The sequence below is a fragment of the Dipodomys ordii genome, unplaced genomic scaffold (genome assembly GCF_000151885.1).
Source record: "Dipodomys ordii isolate 6190 unplaced genomic scaffold, Dord_2.0 Scaffold14, whole genome shotgun sequence".
Taxonomy (NCBI): Eukaryota; Metazoa; Chordata; class Mammalia; order Rodentia; family Heteromyidae; genus Dipodomys; species Dipodomys ordii.
In genome coordinates this window covers 10,180,491-10,205,394 of record NW_012267230.1, presented here as the reverse complement: position 1 = coordinate 10,205,394, position 24,904 = coordinate 10,180,491, and the positions used below count along the sequence as shown (strand labels likewise).

The 24,904-nt window shown below is 56.3% G+C and overlaps 1 protein-coding gene across 5 annotated transcripts in view; it reads right to left on the bottom strand.

Annotated features, from left to right (window-relative positions):
- The window catches only part of Litaf (lipopolysaccharide-induced TNF factor), a 42,481-nt gene that overhangs the window by 16,546 nt on the left and 1,031 nt on the right, over positions 1–24,904 (bottom strand). For 2 of the 5 annotated variants that reach the window (XM_013011735.1, XM_013011731.1), the window contains exons 1-2: positions 15,689–15,756; positions 1,364–1,564 (exon numbers count right to left, since the gene is read on the bottom strand). In XM_013011735.1, coding sequence (XP_012867189.1) covers positions 1,364–1,559 — 196 coding nt within the window. In that variant the 5' untranslated portion in view covers positions 1,560–1,564; positions 15,689–15,756. Of the gene's footprint in view, positions 1–1,363; positions 1,565–6,775; positions 6,812–11,934; positions 12,121–15,688; positions 15,757–19,773; positions 19,909–24,904 lie in introns of those variants that run through there. The other 3 variants (XM_013011733.1, XM_013011732.1, XM_013011734.1) reach the window with 3 other exon arrangements.

The window sequence follows — 24,904 nt, the reverse complement described above, 5'->3', positions numbered from 1 at the left end:
GCTGTGCTGAAGGCAGAGGTGAGTGGCTGGTGGGCGGGGCAGGACTTGGAGGGTTGAGGGGGCTTCTCTGGGGGCCGGTGGGAATATTCTAGAATTACCACAGATTGCCGCCCAACTCCGAGCGGATGCTGCAAGCCCTGAACTGGAGGTTTCAGAGGAGTGAACTAGAAAGCCAGGGTGGGAAGGGCGGGCAGGGCAGGAGGCAGGTTTGGCTCGGGCTAGAAATGGGGACTGGATCTGCCCACAGCGCTCTTCACACAGCCTTAGGGGGGCCCAGCACCCCAAGATGAGGGGGAGGGCTGGTGGAGGCAGGTAAGACACTGGGAAGCCCAGGGGGAGGGCAGCTGCCACATGCAGGGACCCTGTCCCCGTGTCATTGGGTTTGCGGCCCAGAGCCCAAGCCGCTCCCCGGAAATGACGCAGCTCACTACTGCACTGATCCTATTTCCTGTGCAGTCTGGACTTGAACTCAGGGCCTTAGCGCTGTCTCTGAGCTTTTTAACTCAAGGCTAGCCCTCTGTCACAGATTCACTTCTGGCTTTTTGATGGTTAATTGGAGATAAGGGTCTCACAGGGACTTTTCTGCTCTGGTTGGCTTTGAACTGCCATCCTCAGATCTCAGCCTCCCGAGTAGCTAGGATGACAGGCGTGAGCCACTGGTGGCCAGCCATTGGCTGTTGATTTCTTTTCCCCTGACACTGGAGAAGTGAATTCAAGAGTCCCATGCCTGCTAGGTAGGTGCTCTACCCATTGAGCCACACCTCCAGTCCTTTTCGCTTAAACTTGTTTTTCAGATAAGGTCTCACACTTTTGGCCCAGCCAGCCTTAAACCATGATCTTCCTGCTTCTAGCTTTCAAGTCGCTGGAACTACAGGTATGTATCACCACATTGAACACTGAGTCCTATTTACAGGTGAGGAAACTGAGGTACAAGTCAGACAAGTAGGCCCACATGCTCTGATTAGCATCTCCCACCACTGGAGAGCTCCTTCTAAGTGCTTGTGACACTGAGTCAGTGCACACCTGGGCACACCTGGGTGTCAGGAAGGACCAGCGAGCAAGGACCAAGAAGCAGCTGCCAGAACAAGAGGGCGGCCTGCCCCACGCAGGCCTGAAGCAATTCCACTCCCCCAGGGGCTCCTGCCTGCCAGGCAGGCACTCTACCACCTGAACCACCCCCTCCGACTTGGTGCTTTAGTTACTTTTCAGCCAGATTATCACACTTTAGTCTGATCAGGCCTGGGATTACAGGTGTGTGCTACCATGCCAGTCTTGCCTAAGCAAGTCACTTGACTGCCAGAGTCCACAAGCCAGGGGCAGAGGGCAAAGGAGCTAAGGGCTAAGGGGGCAGGGTCCCACATACTTGCGTTGGGGTTGGGCGCAGGCCCCGGCTGGGTGTAATATGAAGGTGGGGTCACACCTTTCCCGTCTGGGCCTGCCATCAGCCCCGTGGCAGGCCCCGGCATGGGTGCTGGGGCCATCTTTTCATAGGACGAGGGTGCGGTGGGCATGGATGGCGCTGCTGCCGCCGCCGCCTGGTAAGGTCCAGGAACCGACATTTTACCTAAAGCAGAAACACAAGGAGCTGGGTAAGAAAGCCGTGTCTCCAGTCTTTTCTACCTGACGAACGAGATGGGAGAAGGTGACTAAGCCCGGCCATCACCGGCGTCCCCACGAAATCTCGTGCCCAGGAATCCCACAGACACCCCCTGGGGCCTCGGCCTCCCCCACTCGGGCATCGGCCCAAAGCCGCCATGTTCTGCCTCGGGAACGCGCAGACACCCACAAATGATCACCAAGGTCAGGGCAACGCCAAGATGCACACACAGCCCCAATCTGGATGACAGCATGGCGGGGAGGGACATGGGAGTGGGCGAGCTGAGGGGGGGTTAGGAGGCCGGTGACTCCTGCAAGTGGAAGAAAAGTCTAGAAGGGGCCTCTGAGTTGTGTCCCGTTGGCACAAAGCCTGCCAGGCGCCATGGCTGGGGAGGGGCAGGCAGGGCTGGCCAGGGCGGCTCGGGTTACGCTGGGCGCTGGCCGCGGCCCGGGGCAGCGGCGGGGACAGTGGTGGCTTTGTGAGTCTGTTTGTCCAGCCGGCCTCACTGCGGGGCCTGGACGGTGCCCCTCCCCACCATGATCAGCTGTTTCAGAGGCAGGGCTGCTAAGGGAGCCTCTGGGACCCCACTGGAGGAACTGAGGAAAAACACTCCCAGCGGGACCCAGGACACAGGTTAAAACAGTCACGAAATGCAGCAAGATAGGTGGGAGGAGGATTCTAGAAGCTTCTAAAAGCTCCAGGAAGTGTGAGGCTTCGGGGGACAGCCCGATGGCAGGGGGCATGGAGACCAGGTGGCTGGCTGGTCAGTTCGGACAGAGCCGGGAGCGGCGGGCGTCACTGCGCTTCGCTTAAACGCATTACAATGAAAGACATACTTCCTTGGCTTTTGTGTCTAACCGTACCCCCATGTCACCCCAGAAGGTGTGTTCAGGACCGCCCAACGGTGGAGGTCCTGCCTCCATTTGCCCCCCTTTTCTGCAATAAAAGGAGAAACCAGAGGAAACCCCCATTTCCAAATGCAACCAAACAGCAAGGCCACATTTCTGTCATGGAAAAACCCAGCTGGGCCTGCACGGTCGCGCAGTCAGCAGACCGCTCAAGACCGGTGGCCCTCGTGGGGTCTGGGTTGCCAAAGTAACGGGGAGCGCTGTGGGGAAACGAAAAGACACAGAGGGGTCTCCTTCCCCCTTCGCCAGTTGTTTGACTTTGTCCCTGTGACCTTGGAGTGGCCCTTGATTGTCCACCTCAAAGACCGAGTCGAAGCCCGTGTACCCGCCTGCAGCCCGGCCCAACCCCTCCACAGACATGCCCGGCTGCAGGTCTTTTTACCTATCACTGCACAGACTTGTAGGGTGAGGCCTTCCCACCCTGCAGGACAGGGTGTGGGCTGGTTTCAGTGTGTACCCCAAGTAGCCATCAGCCCCACCGTGCCCCCAAATTCCCCACGCCTTGTGAACCAAGGTCTCTCATTTCCATGCTGCACCCAAGCCCCAAAGTGACACAGCCAGTGTCACCCTGGCCAGGGACAAGGAAAACCCGGCATTTTGTCCATTCTGAGCCCTGGTGACCCGCTGGGCACAGCCCAGATGACAAATGCCATGTGACCCTTCACTGCACCCCAACCCCTGCTACACAGCAGCACCTCCCAATCTGGTTTGCATTACAGCCACCGCAAGGAGAAAACCGTGCGTGTGCTGGTTCTGGGGCTTGAACTCAGGACCTGCATGCTGCCCCTGAACTTTTTCCCTCAAAGCTGGAACTCTACCACTTGAGCTCTGTACAGCTCCACTTCTGGCTTTTTGCTGGTTAATTGGAGATAAATGTTCCAGGGACTTTTCTGCTTAGGCTGGCTTTGAACCATGAGCCTCAGATCTCAGCCCTGAGTAGCTAGGATTACAGGTGTGAACTGCTGTGTCCAGCCAGTGAGATACTTTCAAGGTTCATCTAGCCGGGGTTTGGGGTCCAACGAGCAGGGAGAATGGTGGCCGGCAGCTCTGGGCTGCCTGCTACTGGGTATTGTGAACTGGGGACCAAGGTCCTGGTTTGCTGGGATGGAGGAGATGCCTGGCCAGTCTAAACCGGGTGCGGTGGTACACACCTGTAATCCCAGCTGTATGGGAGGGGTAGGTGTGGGGGGAGTGGGCTGAGGTGAGTCCTAAGGGGAAATCAGAAGCCAAAAGGGCCGGGGGCCTGGCTCAGGTGGAAGAGCGCCTCGTGGGCACCGTGTGAGCCGCAAAGCTCACTGCCTGGCTGAGGAGGGAGTGGCGAGGCTCCTCTGGAATCCTTCCTGTCCTTCCTGGCAAGCTGGAGGGGGGAGGGTGGGAGGGCGGGGCGGGGGCAGAGTTGTGCAGCAGGGAGCTTGGGGTTGTGGGAACAAGGTGGAATCAGACAGGAAGGAAATGCCACCTTCCCCAACCTCAAAGTGGGGTTCATTTCTGGAGCGCTGTGGGCGTCCTGGGCTGGCAAAGGCACCTCTGGTTCTGCCAATGCCCATCCCCGGCTCTGGAACCAGTGTGAGCCGGCACAGGGCAGCAAAGTGTCCCCGGGGCCACAGGTGACAGAGACAGGATAAGAGGAGCAGAGTCTAACAGATTGACAGGATCAAAGTTTTACAGGAGCCAGGGGTGGTAGTGCACGCCTGGAATCTCAGCATTGGCAGGAAGATCAGAGTTCAAGGACAGTGAGTACCTGTTGCTCTAGAGACCAAGGTTTTCCATGACCAGGAGTGTTCCAGATGATGACCCAAGACCCAGGAAATGCTATGGCCCAGGACAGTCTGGGGAGAGGTGACTGGACCCCACCAGCCTCTGGTCAGCTTCTTGGCCTCTCTGGGGGACCCCCCTTTTTTTAGCCCGGGTATGGGGACCCCTGCTCTCACAATGACCTCCACAAAGGCAGGGAAGCTTCTAGAATCCTCTTACCTTGACCAAGAAAAAGGCATTTTCCCCCTAAACCCCTGGAAGAGCAGAGGGGGGCTCTGGAGCCCCTCCCAAGATCCTGTGGCTCAAGGTCTAAAGTAGGACGTGGTGAGGGCTGACCCCACGCCACGCGTGCACATCCGTCATCATGAACTTCTTGCCACCCCACGGAAACCACGGCGACCTAGGCTCCCGGCGAAGCGCACCCTGAGGTGCTGACCTGCTTGTTGCCGGCAGAGCACTAAGGAGAAGCGAGGAGGAGGAGGAGGAGGAGGAGGAGGACAGGACAGGGCCCAAGGTGGACAGCTGCTTCAGAGGTGAGGCGGAAGCCCATCAGGAGCCAGCCTGTGGGGAAACTGAGGCTGGCGACCTCCAAAGGACTCAGGCAACCCAGTCTGCAGGTGCCAAGGATTCTGGAACAGTCAGAACATGGGGGAAAGGGGTGGGGGAGATGTTGAAGATGAATGGACAAAATGGAGGGAAACGAGAGGACTCACAGGAAGCTGAGAGGTGGACTGGAAGGCCCGCACGGGATTTGAACTCAGGGCCCCATGCTCACCAAGCAAGCACTCTACGACTTAAGCCCCACCTGCCTTCTCCGACCCCCATCTCCTGAGTAGCGGGGATTACAGGCAGCACCAACAGAGTGGAATCTTACATCAGGTCTACAGCTTGGCCCAGGCCTCGTTGGCTCACAGATTCCAGCTCTACCATTTCCCATCGATGGGCACTGAGGTGAACTTCCAGTTTCTCTCTGGTCCTCGGTTTCCTCATCTGGAAAATGGGCCAATGACCCCCCTCGCACCTCTCCCAGGACACCATACACCATGGGAACGGCCTATCTGGGTCATTGGATAGAGACTGCGGGCTGAAAGGAAGGGGCTTCACGGCAGACATTCACAGGTTAGTCTAAATCCCTACCCCAGTGTTGCAGACAGAAGAATGTCCTCAGACCTCTGACCACGTGACTGTCCCTTTAAATGGCACAGGGACTGTCCACCTGTGTGGAAGGGTCTTAGATGACCTGGATTACCCCATGGGACCAAGGCCTCAGGGGATGGAGAGCCAGCCAAGGAATGCAGGTGGGCCCCAGAAATGGGGAAAGGCCAGGAGACCCAATTTCCTGGAGCCTCCTGGAGCCGAGCCCGGGAATGCCTGACTGAATTCCAGGGAGACTGGAGTAGACGCCCCTTCACAGCTGTGGGCTCCATCTGGGCTCCCAGCCTGGCCTTGGACTTGTGACCGTCTGCCTCCACCTCCCAAGGAAGGGACTGCAGGCATGCACAACCAAGCCTACCCCCGAAACTGGATTGTGTGTGTGTGTGTGTGTGTGTGTGTATGCTGGTACTGAGACTTGGAGCTCAGATCCTGAGCAATGTCCCTGAGCTTTTTCATTCAAGCCTAGCGCTCTACCACTTGAGCCACAGCACTACTTCTGGCTTCTTTTGGTGGTTCATTGGAAATCAGAGTCTCAGGGACTTTCCTGCATGGGCTGGCTTTGAACGGGGATCCTCAGATCTCAGCCTCCTGAGCAGCTAGGACGACAGGCCTGAGCCTGGCTTTACTCTGTATTCCTTAAGCCACCTGCACACCCTGCAGGTGTGCCTGGGGGGCCCTGACCCCTCTCCACCCCCAGCCCCAGGCCCTTGAGCCGCCCCCCAGGCACCTCTGCTCCCTCCCCCACCCCGTGCCCCCCACCCTGGCTCTTCTTCCCAGGTGTCCTCGAGGCTTGGGCACTGGAGTGTAGAAAGACTGACCCCCACCAGCGCCCCCAGATCATTCCTGTCTCCAGCCCCCATCTCCTCCCACGGTGGAGCCTGGGGCTGGGATCACCACGCTGACCCACGCTTGGGCCTTCCCACGCAGGAGAAGCGGGTGGAGTACAGTGAGACCGCACACAGGCGCGGCTGTGCGGCGTAGCCCTGCCCCCCGCACCCTTCACTCCTGGCACCTCCTGGCACCAGCACTCTGCTAAACTGTGGGGACCCAAGACACCAAGAGGAGCCAGAGGACAGGAGAGCACACAGCACAAAGGTGGACAGGAACCCTGGGAGAACAGGAGGTTCCGTGACCCCCCTTCCCACCTCCTGGCCACTCAGTGAACTTTGAGCTGAGATATTTCATTATAAATTACCCAGTCTATGTGGCAGGGTGTGGTGGCTCACACCTGTAATCCCAGTTAGTTACTCAAGAGATAGATAGGGGGAGGATCAGAGTTTGAGACCAGCCCACCCCAAAAAGTTAGAGAGACCCCATCTCAACCAACAAGCCGGGCATGGCAGCTCACTTGTTATCCTACCTATGCAGGTATAGGTGAAGAGGATCGCAATCCAGGCTGGCCCAGGTAAAAAGTTAGGAAGAACCTATGGAAAAAGTAATAAAGCAAAAAAGGACTTGGAGGCATGACGCAAGAGGTCATTGTGTTCTAGCAACAGAGCGCAGTGCACACAGAAACTTTCCGTGTGCATTTCACGACTTCCCTGCAAATCTAAACGCATGCTCAAATAAAAGTTTATATGGCAGAGGAAAAAATTTAAAAAAAAAGACCTACAGGGAAAAGCAAGATGACAGACACCCAGGCCTCTCACGGAGCACCCACGGGGGAAACTGAGGCTCCGGCTAGGACAGCGCACACACAAACGTAACATGCGTGAGGCCGGACAGAAGTGGCCTTGTGTGTAGGAACACAAGCTTCTCCCAGGCATGCGACATGGAGTCGCGTGAACAAAGCCAGAGCGGTGCTGGGCCATGCCTGGCCGCGTAGACACACAGAAGAGGGCCCCTCTCCACACACGCACCCCCACCCCCGACTCACGCCTGTCATCCTAGCCACTCAGGAGGCTGAATCTGAGGAGTCAAAGCCAGCCTGGCGGGAGAGTCAGTGAGACTCTCATCTCCAATGAACCACCAAAAAAGCCAGAGGCGGAGCCGTGACTCAAGGGGTAGAGTGCAAGCCTTGAATGAGAAAGCAAAGAGATAGTGCCAAGGCCCAGAGTTCAAGTCCTGTACTGGCACACATGCATGCGCATGCGCGCGTGCGTGCATGCACGCACACACACACACACACGCACACACACACACAGAGCATGGTGGTGCTGGGGGGAGAACTGGGGACGGAGGGAACACTTCTTCCCTGCTGAGCAAAATCATTCATTAAATGTGCCCCCATCCCCACATCTGTCCCCGCACTTCCTGTCCCCCCCCAGGCCCAGGCAGGAGTGATGTCATCTCTGGCCTTTTGTCCCCTGAACTGCCTCCCTCCCTCCTTGTTTGCAGATGATTCAGGCTTCTGATTCCAGCAGCTGCTTCCCGTTGGTGTACAGCCACGAGTGATTGAAGATATTGGGGTGGGGGGGGGCGAGGAGCAGCCACAGAACAGGAAAGAAGTGGTCTTTCCTCGGGAGCAACCATCTACCCAGCATGCACAGCGCGCGGCTCTTCCAGCTCACTAGCCAGCACCTAGGGTGGCAGGGTGCTCCTGCATCTAAGGAACATGGCACCTGTAGTCTGGAAGATGGCAGGGTGGGGGGGGGAGCTTGGGACCTACCCCCAGGACTACTGAGGGAACCCCTTCTCCAAGCCCTGTGCCCCTACCCACTAGCCTTACCGACGCAGCTAGCCAACAGGTAGGTGTAGATACAAAAGGAAACTGAGTCTGGCCGTCAGAGGTGGGGCTGAGACTCGGTGGTCCTCACGGTGCCAGGCTGGGTCTTTGGGGGAACCTCACAGTGGGTTCTGGTTCCATAATGAAGGGCTGGAGCGCAGCTAGAACATCCCCTCCCAAAACAAGTATGACTCTTGCCAAAAACTGAGAGTTAGGTCCTAAAAATAAGTCTCCAAACCCAGCAAGGCGGGGTCACTCACCACAGGGAGACACACATCAAAGCTGGGGAGGGGGGGCCTGCATGGGGGGCAGGGCTCACCCCAACACCACCCAGTCCTGAGCTCCAGAACTGGGGGGAGGGGGACCTTTCAGACTCACAGCCTCTAATCCACCCCCAAACAGCATCTTAGCCTTTTCCTAATCAACCTGTCCGCCTGTCTGTCTGTCTGTCTGTCTGTCTGTCCTGTCTGTCTGTCTCTCTCTCTCTCTGCCTTCTTAAGGTTTAGGAGAAAAATGGAAAAGGGAGGAAGAGATGGGGGGGAGGAGAGAAGGAGAGAAAGGCAAGAGAAGAGGGAGGGTAAGCTCCGGTGTGCATTTGGGGTTCTGCACTACCCCAGACGCTGCTGAAACTCCAGCCTGGGGCCAATGGCTGCCCCATGCCACTCCCCCACCACGGGCCCCCAATTTGCGGCTACAAGCCTTCCTAGGACTTACACCCCAGCAAAGTGAGGATGTGGCAGCCCCATGCGGGGAAGAGTTAATAGTGTTGGGGCTCAGGAATGACACCCTAAGGTGTGCTATGCGCCTAGGTCTCCTGAGTGCTTGGTCTAAGGGAGCCCCCAGATCTCTACTTCCTTTCTCACTCACCTCCCCTCTCCCCCTAGAGTGGGAAGGCTTCCCCCCCCCACAGCCCACATCCTTCCTCCACCTTGAGATAGAAGATTCTAGGTAGAACCCTGCTCAATTTTCCTGCTCCCTTCCAGGAATCAGAGGGAGGGAGGGAGGGAGGGAAAAAAGGAAGAAGGGAGGGAGGGAGGGATTCAGGACAGCAAAGAGCAAAGGTTGACAGGCATGGCACAGACTTTGTATAGGGCCAGCTGTCCCCAGTTCTCCGTCAGCTAGCAGGGGCCCCCACTCATACAGAGTGAGTTTCTGATGTCAGGGTGTGGGGCAGAGGAGACCTCCCTTTTCTTGTATAGAATGCCCAGGCCTGTGTCTGGTGGATTCTGGAAAGTCAAGGTCAGGAAGCTGCCCCCCAACACGCAGCCCTTGCTGGGTACATCCTGGAGTGAGCAAGCTAGCGGCCATCTGTGGGGCCCTGGAGCCCTGCCTACTTCCTGGGCCCGGGGGCCCTGTCAGCTCCTGGGCTCTGGGGCCTAGCTGTCAGGGCTGCTGGAACGCAGTACCACTGATGGAAGCTCTTTACAAGTTGTGTGCCGACACTGAGGCTTGAACCCAGGGCCCGGTACTATCCCTGAGCTCAAGACTGATGCTCTACCACGTAAGCAACAGCCATGGGTTTTTTGGGTTGTTAGTTAAACAAAAGCCATAGCTTTTTGCTAGTTAGCTGGAGATAAGAGTCTTGGATTTTTTTTTTTTTTTTGGCCTGGGCTGGCTTCAAACCATGATCCTCAGGTCTCAGCCTCCTGAGAAGTGAGGATTACAGGTGTCAGCCACACACTCGGGACTCACAAGCATCTTTTTCTTAAACCCTCAGTGCACACAGCACAGACAGGCTGTTTGCTTGCCCCGGGCCTCAAGGCTGAGAGTACCAGGGTTCCATCCTCAGCACTGAAAAAAGAGAAAGAAAACCAATCTGGTTTTATTGTTGTTGTTGTTGTTGATTTCACAATACTAGGATTTGAACTCAATGCCTCATACTGTGCTACTTAGGAGCAGTCACCGCTTGAGCCTGGGCCAGGCCTTTTTGCTTCAGTTTTCAGAGTCTTGAACACAGATCTTCCCATGTCAGCCTCTCCGGTAGCCAGGATTACAGACATGCACTCCCACACCCGAACCACCACACACATACCTGGCTCTGAATGTGTCTATATATATTTTTTTTAATGAGGAAGAAAAGCCACATCTTTCCCACATATGGATTCCAAATAATCTTGGCAGCCAGTCCAGCCCAGGAGCCTCATCGTCTCCTGACCGCTAGGCTTAGGGGGCTCTTTGAAAATCCAGGTCAGGGGAATCACATAGAGGAAAAGTAACCATTGCCACCTTGCTCCCGACCCCAGAAAAGTCATTCATGCAGGCAGCACTATCCCCAGTGGGACCAGAAAGGCTCGTTGCACACAGGTCTTCCCCCAGAACCCAGAGCCCCATAGCAATCAAGAGAACCAACCAGCAGACGGACCCAACTCGAGGGGCTTTCTGCGCCATCTCTTCGCGGTATGGATGGTCAAGACCATGGGAAACAGGACACTACCCAAAGCTACTAGAGGCTGGGCGGACGGGAGGCTGCACCATGATTCCCTCGGCAGGAACCTGGCTCAGACTCAGACGGTGGTTATGATGCTGGCCGGCCCCAAACCCAGCACAGAGTTTGCAGGTGCCAGCATGTGCTGGGGTAACTTGGGATGGTAAAATGGGGACCTGCGTAAGGGGATCTCTTGGTACTAGTTTGACATCCTTCTTGCAAATCAATACTCACACCAATATTAAAATGATGTAGCTGGGTGCCAGTGGCTCACGCTTATAATCCTAGCTACTCCGAAGGCTAAGATTTGAGAACCGTGGTTCAAAGCTAGCCAGGGTGGGAAAGTCCTTAAAACTTCCTATTTCCAATTTTCCAGCAAAAAAGCTGGGAGTGAAGGCATGGTTCAAGTGGTAGAGCACCAGCCTTGATAAAAATAAAAAAAGCCAAGCAAGAGTGCAAGGCCCTGAGCTCAAGCCCCAATACTGACAACCTCCACCCTCAACACACAACAATGTCTAACTCTAGGGATCTCACTCAGAAACAGGTGTAAGGAACTAGGTTAAACTGCACTAACTAGGCCTTATCTCAAAGCAGAAGGAAGGCGGGAAGGAAAGAAGGAAGGAGGTAAAGAGGGAGGGAAGGAAGGAAGGAAGAAAGGAAAGGAGGGAGGGAAGGAAGGAAGGAAGGAAGGAAGAGAGGGAGGGAGGGAGGGAGAGAGAAAGGAAAGGAGGAAGGAAGGGAGGAAGGAAAGGAGGGAGGGAGGGAGGGAGGGAGGAAGGGAGGGAGGGCAGACAGGCAGGCCTCAAACTATCAGCAAAAGGCTAGGCTTTGAGGACCCTCCCCGCAGCTGAATGCACATTTATGTCCGTCTATAAACCTTCCTCTCCTCTTCAACAGATGTCCATTTCAAAACTTCCCACAAGTTAAGTTTCAGCAACATGTGGGAGGGAACCATGGCTCAAAGCACAGGGCTGCAGAGAGCTGCTTTCTACAGCCTGGCATTCCAGGCGGGCGAGTGGAGGCAAAGGCAGACAGCAGCTTCTTCACCACCAACTGCACACACCAAGATCAATTCTTCCTCAAAGAAAGAAGAAGTATTCAATTCCCCCACCCCGGAGCCCAGCAAAGAACCAGTAGGCAGAGTTCCAAGAATATGTAGCTCACAGGAATGACCCAGGGGGAGGCGGGAGGAGGGGAAGGGGAGGAGGAGGGGAGGGGGAGAGATTCCTTAAGCCAAAAGAAGTGGCTGGGCTGACATGCAAATTGTAGGCTCATTTATGACATGCAAATGATGGGCTCATTTAAGAAACCAGCCTGGAAGGCCAGGGAAGGCCAAAAATGGTTTTCAGGAGAAGAAACAGGAATTTGACTCCCCCCCCCCCGCAGTGAATTCAAATACCAGTTTAAAAACAACTAAACACACACACACATGAAAAACAACTTGTTACCAGAAGCTCCTGAGGACCCCCCCCAAAAAAAAATTTTTTCTTCAGAGGAATATTTCAACTTCCAACTTTGGAATTCAGGGCGTTTCTCTCAGGCCAAAAGTCCCACAAATCAAAGATAAGATGACCGAAAGTTTGAGGTCAGGTTCAAATATAGCAGGAGTATAAATCTGTGGACGCTCATCTGCGGGTAGGAAACAGACCCATGGGAAAGCGCGCTGCGCCTCCAGAAACCAGCACATAAAACCACGCTCCCTTCCCACAGAGGCCACGGGTTTCCGCAAACACCTCGGAACCCATGACCGAGCCGGCGCCATCCTGGTGACAGTCACAGAGAAACAAGGGACAAAAGACACACAACCACACATGAGGAAAACTGCACACAGCAAGACAATGCCTGTCCTCTCCTTCCACGCTTCCTAAAATAGTAATATTTTTATAAATGGGTATGCGTGTGTGTGCGCGCGCGCGTGCCAATACTGGGGCTTGAACTCAGGAACTGGAGGCTGTCTCTTAGCTCATGGCTAGCACTCTACTACCTGAACCACAACTCTATTTTTGGCTTTTTGCTGGTTAATTGGAGAGAAGGGTCTCAACAGACTTTCCTGCCTGGGCTGGCTTAGAACTAGGATCCTCAGATCTCAGCCTCTTGAGTAGCTGGGATGACAGGCGCAAGCCATCAGCACCTGGTTTTTTACAGAAAGTTTGAAAACACCAGTACATGGCCCTTGAAGCAACTGACGGCCCCCGAGCCCTGTCCACCCCAACCCAGGCCTGCCCTCCACCCCCACTTTCTCAGAAGCTTTGGGTTTGCATCCTAGTGATTCAAGGGAGAGGGGAGTACAGGGCAATGCCACCCCCCAAACACCACCTAGACCATTTCCTTCTTCTGTCCACATATTACTGGGGTACACAAAGTAATCACCCAGATTATGGTGCTTAGGAGGCTGGAACTCTGAGCCCAAGGAGGCTGGATGGGCCTCAGATCCAAAACCTTCTCTCTCCAACTTCCTCCTGTTATGAGGTACCAGAATTTCCTCTCCCCTCAAATTGGGGAAAGCCTATCATGGAGCCTGAGACTATTTCTAGAAGCTTCCTGGCCCCTCGGTGAAAGACACCTACCCTGTCTGGGAGCCATCAGAAGACTCTGATCACTCTGCTCACAGGGGCCCCATCCCCACAAGGAAAGAAGACAGGTCCCCCAGGGAGAAGCTGAGCAGAGGCTGGCCAGGTCCCCTCAGCCTCTTGTCTGCACCTGTCCAGCAGGCTGTCCTGTGTCAGTGAATCTAATCTAAAAATGGCACTTCCTGGGCCTTTGCAAGGCTCCATGTCACATGAAACTTTCCCGGAAGAAGTCTGTTACTCGTTCCTCTAGGAACCTCATCTTTAGACACTGAGAGTGTTGGCAGTGCCCTCGGGAAGGGGACTTCCCCGGCTAACACACCCAGAAAATTCTTCAAGACTCAATGCCAGGAGACAATTTGCCTGGCTCCAAAGGGTCCCAGCCTGTCACTGTCACTGCAGCTGAGGATGCGAGAGGATGAGGTGAGAGGCCGGAGACCCAGGGAGCAGCACTGGGCTTCCAAAGCATCTCTGAATGGAGCAAACACACATCAAGTTCAGAACTGATCTGTGTGTGTGTGTGTGTGTGTGTGTGTGTGTGTGAGATGGGTGGCCAAATGGTCTCCAGACATCAAAACCATGTGTGGGCTACAGCAACATGGAGTTAAGGAAGTCTGTTTACCCACAGAGATAGGCACCAGGCTGCTAGGCTATTTTTATGGCAGTAAAGCAAAAACAAATAGACCAAGTCATGGTGCCAAGCCTGGGACTTCCTCCTGTGGATTCCCTTCTTCCTGCTCGCTGGACAGCTTTGGGGAGGTGCATCTTTGGAGGTAAGCCCTCTCCCCCCTCTGCCGAGTCTCAATGTGGAAATAGGCTGTGCCTCAGATTAGCAGGTCTGTGATTCGATTAGCAGCAGGAAAGCAGGCTCTGTTTCTCTTCTTGAAAATTAGCTTAGGCTTGGAAGGGCCTTCCAGCACTTTTCGCCCCGTGGGTTCCCCTTTTGCTACCCTTCACCCTGGATTTGCCTGTACCCCTTCTGTAGGCTTGCTAAGGATCTTCTGCTTATTCGAACAGTGCACCCACAAGTACTCTCACTTCGGGTTTTCCCACATAATGCTTCCTGACCCACAACCTGACTTCTCCCTTACTTTCCAGAATTCCAGGGGCAATAGGGAGCTGTACCCCAATCCCCAGTAGTCCCCAACCCCCTGTCCCACATATGCCCCTCAGGGCCAGGAGCCATTTCTTCTGTATTGTTTGTCTACAGGACAAGGGTAATGTTATCAGTCTCCACAGCCAGCCCATAAAAGCAAATGAAGGAAGAACAAAGGGAAATATATTTGCCAAAGACAGGGAATTACTTCATTCCAGTATCTTAAGAAATGGATGCTACGTCTCCGCTCCATCACTGAGTGATTCAATTCACCAAAACATTGCAAGGATACTTTTTCAAACATAAATGAAAGCATGCATTATTAATGCCATAAAATAAGAAGTAGAGAGGAGGCGATGGGCCTCTCCTGTAGTAGGCCTACAATGGACGTTTATTCCAGAGTAGGAGCTCTTTGAGATGGCAGTGCCAGGCTGGCGGTCAGGAGAGCCAGGTGCACTATGGGTGCTCTTCCATGCCAGTCCACACCCTCTGGCTCCGGATCCAACTGATAAAACCAAGCCTTGGAGGAATTCCAGGCACCACCTTAGCCTTTCTCTGCAGCCATCTGGATTAGCCCTATTATAACTGAGCCCGTCTGCGAAGCTGGGGTGGGAGGGGACGCAGAGTCAGGCAACATGAATGTAAATCTCGCCTCCTTGAAAAATGACCCCAAAGTGGGATCCATGCAGCTGGGGGCGGGAGGGGGGGTACCGCACTTTGTTAAGGCTGATGGGGTGGGGTGGGGGCTCAGAAGGTGAGTGGCTTTTTGAAATTATTTTCAACAGCCAATGACATCAGCTCCAAAATAGGGAAGGAGGAAACCGGCAGGAAAAGTAGAGAAGACCAAGTGGCCCCAAACAGAGAACACACCCACACCCTTCCCCTCCCCGCCGCCAGCGCCGTCGGGACTGGAGCTGCGGGCGGAACCGCACCACCCAGGTGGGAGATCGCGGACCGCAGATCCGGGGTCCCAACCAGAGGGCGGGAGGAGAGCTGCGGCGGGGCCGGGCCGCGAGGGGCGGCGCCCACCCCGGCCAGGCTTCCCCCCAGCATCTGCCCGGCGCCAGGGGTGACACAGAGCCCCTGTGGCCCGGGGGCCCCGCCGAGGGCACGCGGTCCCGGACCCCTCCGGGCCGGACCCGGGCGCGCGCGGATGCCCGGGGAGACCCCGAAACTTCGAGATGCTTTTTGTTTCGGAATCCTGTGATTCTGAAACTTTGAGCTTTGAAGCTTCTGGAGCGAATCGCGCCTTTTCCTGAGCCGCCGCCGCCCCGACGGCGTCCTCTCCGGGGAGGGGCCCCCAACTACGCGGCCCGACCGCGGGGACCGAGCCCAACCTGCCGCACGGAGTGGGGGGGGAGCGCCCCGAGGCTGGACCCTTCCCGGCGGGCCCCCCCGCGTCCGCCATCCTCCCCGATCCCGCCGCTTGTCGGGGGTCCCACGGCATCCGGAAGTCCTGCTAAGGGCGCCGCACCCCGGGACCCCGTCCGCGTCCCCGGAGACACCCCTGAGGCACTCACCCAGCCCCGGCGCCTGTCAACCAGGAGATCTGCGCGGGCCGCGCCGCCGGGAGGGAGCGGGCGGGACGGGTGGGCGGGGCCTGGGTGGGCGGGGCGCCCGCCTCTGTGGGCGGGGCCCGGGAGCGCTGGTGGCCCTGGGGGTGGAGCACGGCCTGGGCGGGCGGGGCCTGGGCGGGCGGCTGGCGAGACCCTGCTGGACTTCCCGCTCCTCGCCCCTCCGCGTGCGGTCGGACCTCGCGGCTCGCCAGCACCCAGGTCTCCCCCAGAGACCTCCTGCCCTGCCCTGCACCCGCTGATCGCCTCCTGGTTCACCCCAGGTCACACCCAGACCCCACTCGCAAGCCTGGAACCGCCCCCCACAGTTTCATCCACATCTCAGAGCCCCATCCTAGTGGATCCTAGCTCCGTGACACCCTCCCGGCTCCAGCAGCTCGGACCCAGGCCCGGGCCCCTCCCCGCCTCCAGCGGACTCGTCCCCTGTCTGTGGAATGGGCAGGCGAACCCCTGAAACTCCTGCTTGCCCTCTCCTTGTTTAAAGGCTAGTAGTGGGGCTTGCACCCAGGGCCCGGGCTCTTTCTCCGGCTCCTTCTCTCCTGGCTAGCACTCTGACTCGAGCCCCAGCGCCACTTCTTGCTTGCTGGTGGTTAGCTGGAGACCACAGTCTCACAGACTTACCTTCCCCAGGCTGGCTTTGAACCGAGATCCTCAGCTCTCAGGACGACAGGTGAGAGCCATGGCGCCCAAGCTAACATGTTGTTGTTTTTAATAACAGAGGAAATTGGCTTGGGCCCAACCACTGCCCTTGTTCTGGTACGAGGAAGTTGGCAGAACACCACAGGCCATTACTAGGGAGACCGGAGACCCGCAGAAAATCTCTCTGGAGACGGTTAAGGAAACGACTGATGGATTTTTTTTTCTCTTTTCCTTTTTTTCCCTTTCCTTCCTTTCTTCCCTCCCTCCCTCCCCTGCTTCCTTCCTCCCTTCTAAGCAAAAAGCACTAGCAAGCCCGGGTTCTCCATCTTGTGCTGGCTCCTACCCCAGCTCCTCAACTCCTGAACCAACCCCCACCCTGGGAGCTACTTTGTTCTCTCTGGCCCTCAGCCCCTTACCTGTGAGCCCCGACCCTGTGGCTTATAGGGGAGCTGTACAATTGCACCCCACCCTCACCCCTGGGAAAAAAACCCACAGCTGGGCGCCGGCGACTCACGCCTATCCTAGCTACTCAGGAGGCTGAGATCTGAGGATCGCAGTTCAAAGCCAGCCAGGGCAGGACAGTCCATGAGACTCTTATCTCCAATAAACTACCAGAAAACGGGAAGTTGCACTTTGGCTCAAGCAGTAGAGCACTCACCTTGAGCTGAAGAGTGCAGAGACAGCATTGAAGCCCAGAGTTCAAGCCCCATGATCAACAAAACAAAAAAACATAAACAAAAAAAACACAAAAATCAACATTTCCAACCCAAAGCTTTCCAGCAGGAAATAAAAGTTAAAGGGGCCACACAATCATGCTAGACACAGAAAGGACATTTGACAAAACCTAGCATGCTTTCTGTGATCGGAATGTTCACTAAAGTAGGAATGGCAGAGCTTCCTCTACCTGATGATGCAGGTCCTGTGACAGCCACACAGCTGGCTGAACTCAAGAGGTGAGAGTGGACCCAACAAGGAGCTGGTAATCGTAGCTACTCAGGAGGCTGAGATCTTGAGGATCACAGTTCAAGGCAGCCCAAGCAGGGAAGTCCATGAGATTCTTATCTCCAATTAGCTACCAAAAACAGCCCGAAGTGGAGCTGTGGCACTCATGGTAGAGGGCTAGCCTTGAGCAAAAGAACTCAGGGACAACGCCCAAGCTCTGAGTTCAAGCCCCACAACCAATAAAAAGGAAAAGAAGCCAGGCGCCAGTGGCTCACACCTGTAATTCTAGCTACTCAGGAGGCTGAGATCTGAGGATCGTGGTTCAAAGCCAGCCTGGGCAGGAAAGTCCATGAAACTCTTATCTCCAATAAACCGCCAGAAAACCAGAAGTGGTGCTCTAGCTCAAGTGTTAGAGTGCTAGCCTTGAGCTGAAGAGCTGAGGGACAGCGCTCAGGCCCAGAATTCAAGCTCCACAAACAACAACAAAAAAAAAGAAAGAAAGAAAGAAAGAGAAATCCAGTCTAGGTAGAGAAGGCTGGGGACAGCCTGGTGAAGGCCAGAACCAGAAGTGGAGGATGGGAAGTAAAATCCCACTCATACTCTGTATCTGGTGCTCCTTACAAGCTGCCTATCCAGAGAAGTTCGGTAACATGGCCCAGATCACACAGCGGGTTGGTTGCTGGGGTTGAATTGCTGTGTGTGTGTGTGTGTGTGAGAGAGAGAGAGAGAGAGAGAGAGGGAGGGAGAGAGGGAGGGAGGGAGGGAGGGAGGGTGACTGATGTGACTGTCCAGCGGCTTGAACTCAGGGACCCTTAGCAAAACGTTGCTTTTTTGCTCAAGACTAGCATTCTACCACTTAAGCTACAACTCTACTTCTAGCTCTGTGCTGGTTAGTTGTTCCTTCCTGCCTGGGCTGGCTTTGAACCATGATCCTCAGATCTCAGCCTCCTGAGTAGCTAGGATGAGAGGCGTGAGCCACCAGCGCCCTGCTCATACTTGTCTTTTGAGGGGCCCTAGCACTGAATCCTAAATAAATGATCAACCACAGGCACCCTGTGATGCCGGGCCACCTGCTGGCTGCTCCCCAACACTGGGGCATCCAGGAACCCTGTAACCTCATGGCACAGTGGGGAACCTGAGACTTACTGCCACGAAGGGGCTTCTGGGAGTAGGGACCAAGGGCACTGCGGAGGGGGCAGTGCCACACAGTCATATTGGTCTCACCAACAGTCACATGATCTGCCTAGCACTGCTAAGGCAGCAATCCTGCTGGGGAAGTACTGTTTCCATTTCACAGGTACGGCCCAGAGAGGTTAAGCAAGTTTTCAAAGCTCACACAGAAGGACAAGGAGGCAGTAGGGCTCAAACCTAGCCTGCCTGGACCTCACAGAAATTTCTAGATGGCCTAGAGCTGTTGTTCTGTGAACACAGAGGCTTTGATGGGGTGGTACAGCCTGGGCCTGTGTGCCTAGATGGACAGGGCGTCTGCTGCCCCAGGGCGCCCCGGGACCCTGGCTGGGGCTGGGGTACTGGGGATCCCACAGCTCAGGCCAAGCTGGGGCGAGCCCTGGCATTCCTGAGGTTGCCGTCTTGCCTGGCCGGCCACCCAGCCCCACTGTCCCTTCCGGGGCTCCCAGAGGGGGCTCTGGCTGGGGCCGTGCACCTGGCTGCGCCTGTTGGAATTTGAGCCGAACACGGGTGTTGGCCCAGCAGCCCTGGCACCTGGCACGGGGCAGTCTAGGGTCAGCACCCCTTCCCGGGGCCGGGAGGAGCCTGGCATGGCCCAGTGTGGCCTGGCCTCCCTCTCGCCACCAGCTCCACTCCGGCTCCTGTGGCTGGAAGTGGTGGTGGCCTGTGGCAACGCCTCTCAAACCGCGGGGCCCACCCGGCCTCACCCCACAAAGCCCGTCCGGCCAGGCCCCGGGGTCACAGGGGCATGGTGGCACAGTGCTGGGCACAGGCCGAGTTTTAGCCCTTCAGACCTACCAAGGCCACTTCTTCTCCACCAGCCTAAGCTCCTGACTCAGTTTCCCCATGGTCTAGAGAGTCACCGAGAACTGTAGGCTCCAGGCTGTTTTCTCCGCCGCCCTCAGCTCTAAAAGCCCCTCAGCCCGGCTCACGGTACTCCAGCCACAAACATGTCTGCTGCTCTTGCTCTGACTGGCCTCAGGGCCTTTGTGCCAGCCGTGCTTCATGCCTGGTCTCTCCACGGGGCTCATGGCTTCCTTCAGCCGGACACACCCCGCCTGCCCTCCGTCACCTCCTGCCTCCCCGCGCTTTTCTGCCATTCTCACAAAGCAGCAGGTGCTCTGCCACTTGGGCCTCCCCCCCCCGCCCTCCTTTTCTGTTTTAATCATTTCCAAATGGAATCTGGCATTTATGCCCAGGCTAGGCTGGACTGAGATCCCCCTATCTACATTTCCAGCACAGCTGGGACAGCAGGCACTTACCACCACACCTTGCCTTTCTCAGTGGAGATGGGGTTTTTCAAACTCTTTGCTCAGGCTGACCTCAGACTGCAATCCTCCTGACAAATGTCCCAAGGCCCCAACAGGAAAGCCTCTGCCACACAAGGTCAATTCCTCCTAAAATGACGAAAGCCGGGAAGAAAGGAGAAGTGAGTCAGGACCTGACTCATTTCTAAACCTATTTAGCATTTCCCCCTCTCCCCCATCAGAAGCAGGTTGTGCAACCAAAAACCTCCTTCCTTCTTGGAGCCCCATGTGCTCCAGGTTCCAGGAAGCACCATCCCTTGAGCCTCCCTGGCCCAGTGCCACTGGTGACAAGGCCCTTTTGAGACAGGGTTTCAGGGTGTATAGAATTCAAGGTCCTCCTGCCTCTGCCTCCTGAGTGCTGGGGCTACAAGTGTGAACCACCAAGCCCTACCCAGTGTGTGCTGTGTAACCTGGGAATTCAGCACACAGATGTGGAGAATGTAACAGAACGGCTCTGCAGGCAGCAGCCTCAGAGTAGGTGCAACGCAGGTGGCTGTTGAGAAGGAGATAAAGCCAGGTGCTGGTAGCTCAGGCCTGTCATCCTAGCTACTCAGGAGGCTGAGATCTGAGGATCATGGTTGGAAGCCAACCTGGATAGGTAAGTCCACAAGACTCTTCTCTCCAATTAACCATCAAAAAGCCAGAAGTAGAGGTGTGGCTTAAGTGGTAAAGTGCAAAAAAAGCTCAGGGACAAGGCCCAGGCCCTGAGTTCAAGCCCCAGGATCAGCACCAAAAAAGAAAAGACAAAAGAAAAGAAAAGGAGGTGGACAGGACTGGAAGCATTACTCAAGTGGTAGAGCGTCTGCCAAGCAAATGCACATTCCCACCAAATTAAAAAAAAGGGATAAGGACAGCCAGGTGCAGTAGCACTCATCTGTAATCCCAGCACTTGGAAGCCAGATGCAGGAAATGAAATGAGACCTGGTTACCACCTAAACCCCACTACCCTGGGCTAGTAGCTGCAGAAAGAAATATTAAAACAACAACAAGAAGAAAGGTGGGTGTGGTAGCTCACGCCTATGATCCTAGCTACTAAGGAGGCTGAGATCTGAAAACAAAACAAAACAAAAACCAGCTCCTGGAGGAGAGGAGGCAGCGGGGACAGAGACTGGGCTCTCCACAGTTCTGCACGTTGGATCTTGAGCAGGCAGCAGGCAAGGAGACTGTTTTAGAACAAATAAACACCTGGGCCTGGAGCGGAGCAAGGGCTTTGCATCCCATCACCAGGCCGGACCTCCAAGGAGGCCCCAGCCCCCCAGCCTTCCTCCTGCCCCTCCTCCAGGCCTCCGCTGGCAATGGGGAAAGGATAGGCCTGGGGACCCCCGTTCTTCCACACCCCTGGGCCCCTTGGAGAAGTGCCCCCACATCCCCAGGCCCTGAGCCCCCCGGGCCGGGCTGCACTGCCAGCTGCCCCCTCCTGTCCTCTGCCAGGAACAGGTCACCAGACAGCACACAGGGCTCAGGTCTCAGTGGCTCAACCAGGATGCCCCCTCCCCCCCACAAGCCTGTCCCTGGAGGAATGGGGACCCTCTCTATCCTGAGGCCTTAGAGGAGCCCCCCACTGTCATAGCTGCTCCCCAGTTTTGCCTTGGGGCCCAACTTGTGTCTCCATGGCCCAGAGGAAGGGTCCCCTGAGAGGTGAGAGGTGAGAAAGGGAGGCAGCGGGAAGGACAGCCTCTCATGGAGGCCTGGGAAGGAAGGCTGGGGCCAACAGGGCTCCCCAGAAGGGCAGCTCAGAGGGGTGACTGGAGCAGAGCTGGGTCTCCCAAGCAGCTGTGTGACCAGGAGCTGTGCGGAAGCCGCTGTGGGCTCAATGTCCCGCCCCTGCCATGAAACAGCAGCTGCCCATTGGCTAATGTAAAGATGACTAGTAATTGTCACTGCCAGTAGTATTTTACTCATTAGAGCTGATTTTCTGGGTTGTTTTTGTTATGCTGAGGAACCTAAGCAGCTCCATTTCACTTAAGACCCCCATCTCAGTTCTGCAACTTAACCCTCGACCCACGTCAGCCCCAATGCCTGGAATTATGATATCTGAAATTCCAGAACTGCCCCTTCTAGGGTCTGGTGACCATTATCTAAAGCAGACACCCTGCAGGTTAGCACCTATCCTCTTGAGACTCCACTGTGGTGCAAGCCAACCAGTTTAAAGTACGTCAGCCCCCTTGATCTAACCAACAACTTGTTTCTGGTCCTTTCCTGCGTTGTAGTGCGCCAGTCATACTATAGAGTTGTTTTAGCATTTTCCCGAGGTTTGTAGTCATTTGTTACAAGCAGTTATAATGTATGCAAAGCCCCTGCCTTCCCTAAAAAAGTGTATAAAAAGTGCTGTCACCCTGGGCAGCCGCGTCATGGGCTGCTGCATGTACGCGGCGGGCCAAGCTCAAGCTTGCAATGAAGACTCTGTTGCTTTTACATTGGTGACAGTCTCTGGTGGTCTTTTGGGCAAGGATTTCTGAATTTGGCTTTACAATGCTAAGAAGGCCTGAACTCAGGACACCAAGCATGCTTGGGCCCTACTCCTAGACCTTGTGCGTGCGTGCGTGTGTGTGTGTGTGTGTGCACGCACGCGCGTGTGTGTCCGCATGTGCACACATGTGTGTGCTGGTACTGGGGCTTGAACGCAGGGCCTCATGTTCTTGCTTAGTTTTTTGGCTCAAGGTGGTGCTCTATCACTTGAACCACACCTCTACTTCCAGCTTTTTTCTGGTTAATTGGAGATGAGACTCTCTTGGATTTGTCTGCCCCGGCTAGCTTTGATCTCCGCCTCCTGAGTAGCTGGGACTACAGGCATGAGCTGCCGACATGGGCCTCAGTTATTTTTAAAGAAGACTTGGGCCTCACCATCCTGGGGCTGTCTACTCTTTCCACACTTTTCCTGGTGGCTCTGGGGGCCTCAGGAGAGAGCAGGAGGTGACCTCAGAAATAGTCCAAGGCCAGCAAGAAGGGGGAGGTTGGGGTGGGGGGAGGAGGTCCCACAAAGAAGCAAGTGTGGGAGCAGGAGCCAGTGGCACACAATAGCCCCTCAGAGCCCCGACCTCCCCGGCCTGGCCTGAGAGACTCGCGTGTCCCAGCCCCCCCCCCAGCAGAGTGATCCTCATTAAGTTTCTAAAATTATGCCTGCGGGGGGGGGGGTCAGCAGCGGCGGGAGGTCTCCACCCCGGCTCTCTGGGCAGCAGGCGGTGGCTGCAGCATCCTGCCCTCCGGCAGAATCAAAACCCCCTCTGTGCGCGCTGTGGGCCAGCCTGGCGCAGCTGTCCTCACGGAGGGAGGCGCGGGCGAGCGGGGAGGTCCAGCTGTGGGGCAGGTTGTGCCGCGTGCACTGTCTGACGCCTGGCTACCCCGCCCCAGGCTGCTGCTCCTGCAGCTACTTCGGGGCGGCGCACCCGCCCTGGCTTTCGGTGGCTCCCTGCTCCCACCGGTTCAAGGGTGCCATCACCCCCTCCCCTGGGCCCCCCTTGGCTCCCCAAGAGGCTCTGCAGTCCCACCCGGCTGGGTGAGCAGCCTCCCTGGGAGCGTGGGAACAGGTGTCAAAGCCACCCCCCCACACCCAGAGTCCCTCTTGCACAAGGCTGGCCCATGTGGCCGGGACATCTGGTCCTGTCAGATGACTTCCCACGCAGTGTCACCCTGACTCAGACTCACGCCTCGCTCTGCTTCTGCAGAAGTGGGGGAAGGGGCTTGGGGGGCCCTCCAGGGTGTCAGGTAAGGGTAGGGTAGCCCTTGGGCTGTTGCCATGGGAACAGCTGCTATACCTTGGGGGTCTGCCCCATGTCGCCCCAAAGTCCTGATCTCCCAAGATGCTGTTTGTGACTGTCATTGTGGTTTCTGGGCTCTGGTCACCCTACATCCACAGGGACCCCCCCAGCCCCTGGGTCACCAGCACTGAGGGCGGGTCCAGGTGGCCCTGCTGGCAGGCCATACAGTTCTCTGGGGGGGGGGGGGAGGCAGGGAGGGCTTCCTGGAGGAAGTGGCACAGGAGGAGGAAGGGAAATGCAAGGGAGAAGAGCAGGAAAGGTGCCGTGGTGAGGGGGCAGTGAATGCGGGGCTCAGGGGACCCAGCAGCGGTACAGAGAGGGGTGCGCAGAGGGGTGGCTGGGAAAATACTACACGGACATAGAGGAGCCAGGAAATGACTGTGCGTTCAGAGCTGGCCAGGCGCTGCCACGGGCAGAGGAAGACCCACGCAAGCTGCTGCCCGGGTCTCAAATAATCTGGAAAGATCTCAAGATCTTAATCACCTTATCACAGACTGCAGTCCACTAAGGCCTGAGCACACTGGATGTAAGATAAGCTCTTAAATGTCTTCCAGGAAGAGCCTCTGGCCTTCCACCACTGAACCTTATGTCTGAAGGCTGCATCTATCTCCTGGACTGGCAGGAAGCAGGGCGAGGTCCTCCCTGCCTGTAATCCCAGCTACTTGGGAGGCAGAGGTAGGAGGATCGCAATCCAAGGCTGGCCCTCACAAAAGCACGAGACCCTATCTGAAAAATAGTTAGAGCGGAAAGGACTGGGGCAGGTGGTAGAGAACCTGCTTCCCAAGCTTGAGGCCCTGAGTTCCAATACCAGCACTGATCACCTTACCTGCCCCTGCCAATCTCCCTTGCTCCTCTCCTGAGACCTTCCTGGGCCCCTGATCCTCACAAGGACCTCATCCAGAGGCCAGGCGCAGCCCTGCCGGGGGTGACAGGATTCCAGACCAGCTGTTCCAGCTGCAGCCAGGGGTTGTGGGAGGGCTGGGGAGAATTCTGACCATTTCTGGTGAAATTGCCCCAAGTTTTAAATTGCCAGCTCAAATTAAACAAGATAAAATGAAATAAAACAGAGCAACCCGAACACTCCAGTCCAGGCTGTCGGGGGATTGGTGGGGGGAGGCTGTGGGGCCCACCTGTCAGCCCAGGAGGGGACCAGCCTGGGGAAGGGGCTGCTCAGAGGCCCAGCTGGAAACATCTGGAAGGCCCAGTGAGGGGCCCCCAGGGCCTCAGGAGACTCAGAGAATAGGCAGCTAGAGAGCTTGCTCCCCACTCAGACCCAGGCCACCCAAGGAGGGATAGGAGAGGAGGGGGCAGAGGAGGAGGAGGGGGCA